Consider the following 10,389-nt stretch of genomic DNA (forward strand, 5'->3'; position numbering starts at 1 on the left):
CGCCTGTGAAGTTGCAGCCAGGATAGTCGTCTACTTAAATCATGGGAACTGTTGCGAATGTTATCTCTATCAGAAAGACACAATGCAATTTGTGCCTATGGTGGACTTTGACTGAAGTACAATCTGATGATCAGTAATGGGTAGGCACCCATGATTTGACATTTTAAAGCTTAAATCTGTCGCTGCAGTTCTCACGATGCCAACCGTGCATGCTGGCTTGCAGTGTGCCAGCAGGAGAGCTTGCTTTTATTAGTTTTTTTCTTGTCAGAAACAAATGATAGATTTATAAAACACTTTATTTAGATTGTATTTATCATTGTACCCCTTAACACAAATATGATTAATAAGAAGAACATATGAAAAGTATTCACTTCTGTGCATCTTTCAGCACCACCATGGTGTAAAGAGCAGTAAAAATATGTTTTTTTTGCATGGTGAAAATCACATTAAAATTATTGTAATGTTATGATGATATTCGAATATGTTTCAAGATGTGATTTGCAGTTAACATGAGAGTCAGCACCTCCGAGTGGCTCTCTGCTGGGAACCAGTGGATGGCGCCCTCTGGGTTCAGGGTGAGTTGCTGCTAAAAGTAAAGGAGTTTAAGTATCTTGTTCACGAGTGACAGGGAAATGGAGCATAAAATAGATGGATGGATTGGTGCCATGTCAGCAGTAATGCAGCCATTATATCAGATGAATGTGGTGAAGCAGGGGGGCTAAGCCAGATGGCAAACTACTCTATTTACCGGTCGAGCTATGTTTTCACCTATGTAGGGAGATCTAGTTAGTGAAGAAAGAATGAGACTGTGGATACAAATGGGCTTCCTCAATAGGGTGGCTGGGGCACCCCGGTAACTCAACTGATTGAGCTGGCGACCCGTAAACCGGAGCTATAGTCCCGGACGCAGCAGCCATGGGTTCGAGTCCCGCCCATGGCCCTTTGCTGCAGTTCCATACCCCATTCTTCCCCTCTACTTTCGTGTCTCTCTTTCTCTGTCATATCAATAAAGGCGAAAGGCCAAAAAAAACAGGGTGGCTGGGCTTAGCCATGGAGATAGGATGAGGAGCTCAAACATCCGAAGGGATCTCATAATAGAGGTGGTTCGCGCATCTGATTAGGATTCCCTTGGACGTTTTCTGGGCACCACCAACCGAGAAGAGACTTTAGGGTCGAGCCAGAACTTGCTGGGAGGTTTATATAGCTCATCTGGCCTGGGAATGCCCTGGGATCCCCCATGAGGAACTGGAAAACATTACTGGTTGGAGGAACGTCTGAAATGCCCTGTTTAGCCTGCTGCCACCATCAGCTCTGGATAAGAGGAAAATAGATGCATGTTTTCAGAGGAGCTCATGTCTTATTAAGAGGAGCCGAGCTGCCCCTGGCTCCGCTGTAGATTGCATCGTGCTGGCATGGCACTCATGATCTCCAATAAACAAAGAGGAAACAACCTTTTGTTTTCTTGTGATAACAAAATAATTAACTTGTTTTCACAAGACAACAAGCTTTATTATCTTGAGATAATGAGATAAATTAACCTGCTGTCAGGAGAAAATAACATTGAAATATAACTGTAATCGCGTCTATTCTCGTATTCTGAAGTTCAGCGTGAAAAATGTGAGGAAATGGCAGAAAAATGACATTTAAGCGATTCGATTTGCTTTTATTGTCTGAGCATAGTCACAGATCCAAAGCCGTTCGCTTGCTGTACACTGGACCTTCTGTTGCTATCACAGATTTTCAAACAAGCCAGAGCTTAATAGTTTTTTTTGTTTTTGTAATGAACCAATGCGTAGCCAACAGACAGATTGCTCTACATCTCAATCACCTAATAATAGCGATCGCTTAAGGACAATGGCAAAGTCATGAAACAAACAACACACCACTGCTATCATTGCGCTCTCCTCCCTTTGATTTCCTGCTCCCAGTCAACTCAAACCCCCTTTAGATCCATTCCCACAGACACTGCCCTATCTAATCACGCGGTCAGCGGACAATGCGTCTCTCAGTTCAGGTACTTCTGTAATAAAAGACAAACAGACAGTCAAACAGGATGGAAACAGACCTGAGGTTGATAGTACAAGCAGCACTTATCAATGATTAACTTGTAAAATGCCCGCTCCCAGCATTTTTATTTCATGGTGCTCTGAAGTATTTTCATTGACAGCAGTTTTGCTCTAGAAGCAGTGCTTGTTTACAAGATATGAGCAGAGAAGGGGTTTAAATTTAAATATTGTTTCCTCTTAAAAGACGAGAGCGGTTTGTCTTCTCAGTATGAAGAAGCTGTAGTGGTTCGTAACATGAAATGTGTCTCTTGTGGTTTCCAAAGCCTCTAAAATGCAGCAGTCTCTGTAAACTGGTTGTGATCACAGGATTTAAGAATTCAGCGTAACATCCCATTTACAACTGAAACACACTTTCTGTCCCGATTAGGCATTCCTTTATAAGCATGAACTGCCTTTGATCTGATCTCACTGGCCTCACAGGAGATGTCCGATCCTCCACATTTCGGCGAGATGGCCGACAAGTGGGAAGTGACTAGTGCCTGAGAGAGTGGAGCTTAGGCGTCACATCACATTACCAGAGGATGCATCACCTAGGTCAAGTCATCTGTGTCTGCTGCTGCGGGTGGATGTTTCCCAGCTGCACCAAGCAAAGGGCCGTCTCTCCTGGGACAAATGTACACATCGACCCCACAAAAATATTACCAGATGCGGACGGCGGGTCGATGTGGGAGCTGCGTGTGAACTCGGCTCATCAGTGACACACCAGTTGGCAGGAAGGATGCGAAGGCAGCGGCTAATCCTGCTGCCATCTGAGGGCCCCCAGCTAGTGTGATTTCCTCCTTGAAATCCCCTGCAGGAGCTTACAGGTGTGATCACACCCACACTGTACTTTCTTTAGTCTGAGCCTTGGTGAAAAAGTTTACTTTACTGCAGTTATGTGGTATTTTTTTTCCTGACCTACATTCCATCCTTCTTGCACGAGTTCACTGACAGTTAAAGCCCGGCTACACTGGATCAGCTAAACTAGCATCGTTCTCCTTCCATATGGAGCTCTCTCGTTCCTTTTGCATCATCTTTTCTTAGACGTCTGAAGGAACTACAGAAAAAGGTCTATCCTCATTTCCCACTGTTGTGAATAAATCATTCATCTTTGACTTCTGAATTATTGAACATACAACATATTACTCTCAGCGAAGGTAAAACTGAATGTAGCCAAAAGAGATACTAACTTTTTAGGGAAGTGGGCACAAAGCCGCGAAGCCATGGCTCAGAGTGCATGCAGGGATATCTTGTGGAAGAGCAGACCTACATTAGATCAGACAAGAGGCCTTGGATATATAACCTCTCTTCTATTTACTTCACAACGCTCAGATTGGTCTCTTCTGCTATGACTGGGTCAGAGCTTTGGTGTGTTAGCTTCAATTTGCACTATTGAAACTCCACTTAAAGAGGCTGAAGGTGATCATCAGGGAACTCATCCATTTGCACAAACAGTACAAAATCAATAGCACTGAAGAGTATTCCGTGATTATTTTGACGTGACCTAGGCTATAGAAAGGGTAACTTCAGTCTGCCAACTGCCTGCTGCTATTGAGTGAGAAACATATTTACACTGGGTTTGATAGCGGAAGTGATCACTAATGTACAGGATTTTTCCAGCATGCTGCAGAGGGAAAGAGGGTAGCAGGTTGGACATTTTAATTTGGATATTTGAATATTTTTCTTTATTATTTAAAGTCCTTCTCTAGCCATTGATTAAACCCTAAAAAAAACTCTTGTCTGTGTATAATACCTAGATATTTAGATTTTTTTATTCCGTTAACATAATCCCTTCATGTCTTAGATGTAATTCTTCAATGTTGCTTTACGAAGAACGCGTGGCTATGAACTCCATAAAGACTGTACATAAAAGATGGCTGGCAACCTTGACATCAGCAATTGGTTTGTGGACTACTGTTTTTAAGCCCCAAGTCTGAAATTTAGTCATCGTCATTTTGATCTTTTGAACAGGACCTACCAAGCAAGAGGTGTATCTGAGTGGGAACTCGAGGACTGTACATATGGCAGTACTGTGGCAACCTGTTCATCACAAGGAAGCTCTTCCTTAAAATATAAAACATAACCTGCTTTATCATCTATTCAACTCTTATTGAGACCATAATTGGCTAAATAAACACCATGCTTTATTCATCCATCCATCCATTATCTATACACCGCTTCATTCTCACGAGGGGCGTGGGGGGGCTGGAGCCTATCCCAGCTGACTTAGGGTGAAGGCAGGGGACACCCTGGACAGGTCACCAGTCTATCACAGGGCTACACTTAGAGACAGACAACCAAGCACACTCACATTCACACCTACGGACAATTTAGAATCACCAATTAACCTCAACATGTTTTTGGACCCTGTGGGAGGAAGCCGGAGAACACGGAGAGAACCCACGCTGCACAGGGAGAACATACAAACTCCACGCAGAAAGATCCCAGTGCCCCCACCGGGACACGAACCGGCAACCTTCTTGCTGCGAGGCAACAGTGCTACCAACTGTGCCACCTTGCAGCCCCATGCTTTATTCAAAAAAGCCATAAAAATAAAAAACCATAAACTTATTAGGAAAATGCTTACTCAGGGCATAAATCAAGTGAGAAGTAGTTCGTAAAATTCATGCTAAATTACTGTCACCAGTGTCTATACAGTCATGCTACTTGGTGGATTGGTGATTAGCACCATCACTAGAATATCCCCGATTTATGTCCTGGTTAGAATGCCTGGGATCTTTCTGCGTGGAGTTTGTATGTTCTCCCTGTGCAGCATGGGTTCTCTCCAGGTTCTCTGGCTTCCTCCAGCAGGTCCAAAAACATGTTGAGATTAATTGGTGATTCTAAAATGTCCATAGGTGTTAATGTGAGTGTGCTTGATTCTCTCCATTTGTAGTCCCCCAGTCGCTGCAGCTCGAGCTCACCAGCTCACACAACTCCACTTAAACACTGTAAAACTGCTGTGAACTACACAATAGAAACTTGTAATATTGGAGTAGTTTGGCCAGACATATTTAAACCAGAAAGCAATTCTAAAGAACAATGATCCAGAAAGCGTCACCCTGCAGAATAGCAAGATTGGTTCCCTACATTTGTAGCGCAAAGAACTCTGGTAGTCTGAATCAGTGTGTTTGAGACTGTCATTGGTACACTACAGTATCAAGGTAGAAATTACTGTTTGTTTGTTTTTTTTACTCAAAAACACCATATGGACATGCAAACAAAGTAAAACCCAATTTCATTGGAGGATGTTTTAAGAGGAATGGTATTTCAAACCTGAATAATAATTCTTTACCTCCATCACCCTCACATTAAGCAGGTTTGGTGCAAAGACAATATAGACAATATAAATGTACCAACAAAGAGAACTTTTGCCTCATCATTTGCTTTGATACTTGCTTAGTATTTCTGAGTGTATGAGATCATTGTGGAAAATGTTGCAAATCCACGAGCAGGACTGTTTCATGGCAATATTTAATTTTTATCTTTTTTTTTTTGTTCAGTAGTAGTTTCATTTGCCATGTATTTAACCTGCTGGATTAGATCAAAAGCACCCACACAAAATGTTCCTATCTGGTTATTAACACCAACAATTTCTCAATTGCTATGCTAATGTGAGAAGATTAAAAATGCTTTAAGCCCAGCGAGAGTGTCATTTTCCCACATTGTTTGCTGAGACAGGAAATTCGTCTTTTCTTGCTAAACCACCGTCACCTGTTTTGAAACACTGTGCTGGTGTCAAGAGTGTTTTGAACTGTGTTTAAACAGTTGTTAGAATATTTAAAAGGCACAGTCTAGCCACAAAATGACTGCATGTGCACATTTAGTCACAACACAATGAAGTACACTGAACCAGCAACTGCACAACTCAAGCAGCTGCACCAGGGCCACAGACCTGTATGTGTGTGGCCTCTAGTCATTTGGTTAATTACAAATTTCTTTATAAGTATGCACCACTGAATTGCTCTATCAACTAAAAATATAATGAAATGAGTTTTTAATGAGGCTCTGAATTATTAAAAAAGAAAAAAGAAAAAAAAAAGGCGCTCTCTTGTTTTTACACATCATGTTTAGTTTATTTGTCACAGTGAGTACTTATTCAATCTGTGGGGACAAAAGTCTTCTTTAGCTGTTAAGACACTTTTTAAAGGTTTCAGAGATGTGGACATTTATTAGGTTGGGAGGTTCCAACGAAGGAGGCTACTGAGCTGCAATATGGGAAATGTAGGATTCAGTGTTTAGAGGCTTAAACCTGTGCTTAAGGATAAATCTACTGCTTTGATTTTTTTTTAATTCTTTTTTAAAAAATCTATCTTTTGTCTTCCATCTGCATGTACATTACTTCATCAGTAGAGCAATTCAGCTTTAGGGATTGTTTTGTAAAGTAGAAGGATACTGTGTCAAAAAAGTATTTTAAAATCCATTCATCATCTATACACCACTTAATCCTCACTAGGTTTGCAAGGGGCTGGAGTCTATCCCAGCTGACTCAGAGTGAAGGCAGGGGACACCCTGGACAGGTCACCAGTCTATCACAGGGCTACACTTAGAGACAGACAACCAAGCACACTCACATTCACACCTATGGACAATTTAGAATCATCAATTAACATTAACATGTTTTTTGACTGTGGTAGGAAGCGGAGAACCCGGAGAGAACCCACGCTGCACGGGGAGAACATGCAAACTCCACACAGAAAGATCCCGGGTGTCCTCACTAGGACACGAACCGGTGACCTTCTTGCTGCGAGGCAACGGTGTTAACCACTGAGCCAGCCCTTATTTTAAAATCTTCATTATATAAGTTTATGTTGTGGTTCACAGCTTATTTCTGCCCCCAGAATCCCAAGTGGGCTAATAATTAGACTTGTCAGAGATACTGTTTTCCACCAGGATGACAGCAGTCTTTGTGCACCTATTAAACTCTGTCAACTTCCAGCAGGATCATAAATGAATTTGCCACTTACACTGAGGAGCACCCCTCTGGCACCACGTTCTCTACGCTGGCATGTACAGCACAGTGCACCTTCTCCCCTGTCAACCTAAAGCAGCCCTGAGAGTAAATCGATCCCCCCCCCCACCTCCTCTCTGTAGCCAAGCATCCAGGCTTCAGGGACTGTACCACAAACACAACTGATCGGTCCTGAGCCTGTTTCACAGCGCTCCCCTCTCTTCAGCTTAATGCACGTCCTTGGGAAGCATCGATGGCAGTGAAAGACCCTTAATTACAACTAATCATGCGTCTAATTGGCAATTCCCATCCTAATGAATTATCTCTATGATTCCCATTGTGAATCATATGCCAAACACACTCTGCATTGTTTAATTAAAATGAGTCTGTATTCACGGAGATGAGCACAAACTGTTTACAGAGCTGTCTGTAAGCCTGTGTGGGGATGAAAATAAATCCAAACTGACACAACATTATTTTAAATTCTGAGTTTGTCTAGTGCCAAGCAAAAAGCAGATAGACGCAGACAAAACGGTTTGGAAGGTGTGCACGCTATGATTTCATGGTAACAGATTCAATCAGCTGCTCTATCTCTGTTCACTCACACAAAGGTCCACCTCTTCTCTCTGAGTCTATACTATGAGCTGTTCACATCTCAAATCAGATACAATCACTGAGATTCGACAAAGATGCATTGTTACACCCCTTCTTATCCTTCGCTGCATATCAAGGCTAAGCTTGTTTTCATGTTTTTTTATTTCCACTCAGGTTAGTTTTTGTGAATTTGTATGTTTGCCTCCTTGGATATTTTCCAGTGTTATGATGATGTGATGTGGGTCCATACTGACTGATGGGACCAGTGTATGACCTGACTGGGGTCTGTGTGGCCTCAGATGACACATGCTCATTTTCAACAACAACTGTGACTTCTATCTAATCCATTCTTCTATCCAACCACCCCAGAAAGCATGCATACGTCTGTTAGCTTCCCCTCAGCCGACATGAACAATCACACTATCACAGCATGCTATCTGCGATCCAGTTCCTCCCATAATATCATTAGCTCCTGAGGCGTACTTAAGTCCCTCATGCTCAGCTCATCTACGAGAAGGAAACATGCACAATTCTGGGTGTAATACTCTGAGGTAATAATACCTGATTGGCAAGCAGGAGGAAATAACCAGATCATCAATAGTGGAATGAGCTTTTGTCTTCATTATGGTTACTGAAGCAGAACAGTTACACCAATCGCTTGACATTTATTTCATTGTGGGTTGTAGGGAGAGCACTGGGAATATTTCATTTGTCTTGAGCTATCAGGCTCTGCTCCGGCTTTATGAGCAGTGACTCCAAGGGGTTGTGCTGAGATGCAGATTGGGATCTGGATGGGGTGGGGATGATTGCTCAGGTTTTACTTTTCCCATTTCGAAAGTGGAATTTAAAGCAGCTGGCTGTGAAGCATTTGGGAACTCACTTTCATGAATATTCTTTGGAACAATGCAAAGCACCAGTGTGATAAATCTCATATTTATGTATGTAGTGAAGCAGGAAAACAAGTCAGTTTGCCTAAATGAACTTTACACAGAGCAGTATGGCTGTGAAGGGAATTCCACCAGCTTTTGCTTTGTTTTATGGTTTAGATGCGACCTGTGTGACCCAAGCACACATGCAGGGCGATCTATAAAAGTCAGTGCAGCTCAGAGGTCAATGGGCGCTCATCCTAAATGCGTAATTACAGGAATCCCTGCCCCGTGGTCCGATCAAGCAAATTAATGAAGCCTGCTATGAATTATTCACAGTCTGTGTATTAATTTTTTCGTTCAGTGCCTTCAACTGCACAGATAATCAGAGAGACGGTTGGTTGGGAATTAGGAATTTAAATTACATTTTTCTAGCGCAAAACGCCCATTACCTCATGCGCTTAACTTACAGTTGATTGCTTAATTTGTTTGGTTCTTGATCTCTCTCTGCTCTCAGTGACTTTAAGTGGTATGGGGCTGCGTATGAAAGACGATATACTTGTCGTGCCTGTGTCGTTTTTAACGCACGGCGCGCTGCATGCGTAGTTTTGGTTCCGTTGCAGAACGACAGCCTTCGGTGTGAAAGCAGCTCCGGTGCGGCTGCTAACTTCGGAAACTCACCTGTCCACGCTGATCACACACAGAGTCATGATGGAGGCAGTGCAGCACATTACATCCATGCCGATGAAGATGTTGCAGAACACCTCCCCAAAAAGCCACTTGCCCCCGGTGAGGTCTGTCACTATTACAAACGGCATCACAACTATGGCCACTGACAGGTCCGCCACCGCTAAAGATACCAGAAGGTAGTTTGAAGGCTGTCTGAGTTTCTTCACCACGCACACCGCGATCACCACCAGCGTGTTTCCCATCACGGTGACCGCCGTGATAATCGCCAACATCACCCCGATGATGATCTTCTCCGGGCGGCCGAAGTCCTGCAGCTGCTCCCCGCACGACTCGTTCCACATGGTTGTGGGGCTGGTGGTGACGAGGACGTAGAGAAGCTGCAGAGTGCCATTGATAACTTCGGAAATATCCTCTTTCTTGTTAAAAGTGAGCTCAATTCCCGAAGTATTGAACATCACGACAATCTTATCCCGATAGAGGTGCAAGGGACGCCTCGCCAGTGCGCTCCAATTACGCGCATATTTGGATATGTGTAACCTGCTCTCGGCTCCTGTCCAGCGGTTTCAGAATAAGCGCGTTGCAGCTGCACAGCATCAGCGCTGCCAGCAACTCAGTGGGGTTCTTGACTGCTTTCTGTTTGTGAATGATCCGTCTGAAGAAGTGCTGGATGTGTGGCCCATCCCTAGAGGGAAATGAAACTTGCGCTCCGAAACTATGAATACAACAACAACAACAGCAAAAAAGTAACAGAATCTAAATATAGCTGCTCCAGAAGTGCTCGCTTCTCAGTGCATCAGCCCGACAAATATGGACTATTTGAGGAGTTGCGCTGCGCAAACCGCACCTATCCATGTGACGCATCACTTAGGACGCAGAGACAGCCTAATGACTGAAAATATTCACAACAGGGGTGTAGCAGCGGTTTCAGAGTGGATCCTGGGAGCTCCAAGTGCACAAAACCACCAGTACTTTAGTGTGTTTTTGTGGCATTTGGCACAATACTCCCTCTCCAAACTGTACTTATCACACTGACATTTACTGTCGGCTCGATATGGCAAAACACACATTTTGGAGGTGTGCAAGTTTAATTAATACAATCTAATGTCAGAAAAAAAAATGCCACACTTCCTTGTCAGTAGCATTGTGTTCAGAATGAGCTGGCAGGAACCCCCTGTGGCACTTTTTAAAGCCCTCAAACACAGCTCAACCTTTTATGGAGAAAAAAAAGACATGCAGCAAAGTT

At 43.2% G+C, this 10,389-nt stretch overlaps 1 protein-coding gene across 1 annotated transcript in view; it reads right to left on the reverse strand.

The window, feature by feature from the left end:
- Positions 1-9,487, reverse strand: part of htr7c (5-hydroxytryptamine (serotonin) receptor 7c) — a 30,578-nt gene extending 21,091 nt beyond the window's left edge. Inside the window, exon 1 of the mRNA XM_008293397.1 lies at positions 9,138-9,487. Coding sequence (XP_008291619.1) covers positions 9,138-9,487 — 350 coding nt within the window. The remainder of the gene's footprint in view (positions 1-9,137) is intronic.
- Between the last annotated feature and the right edge of the window lie 902 nt (positions 9,488-10,389).

Source organism: Stegastes partitus, unplaced genomic scaffold (genome assembly GCF_000690725.1).
Source record: "Stegastes partitus isolate 25-593 unplaced genomic scaffold, Stegastes_partitus-1.0.2 Scaffold883, whole genome shotgun sequence".
Taxonomy (NCBI): Eukaryota; Metazoa; Chordata; class Actinopteri; family Pomacentridae; genus Stegastes; species Stegastes partitus.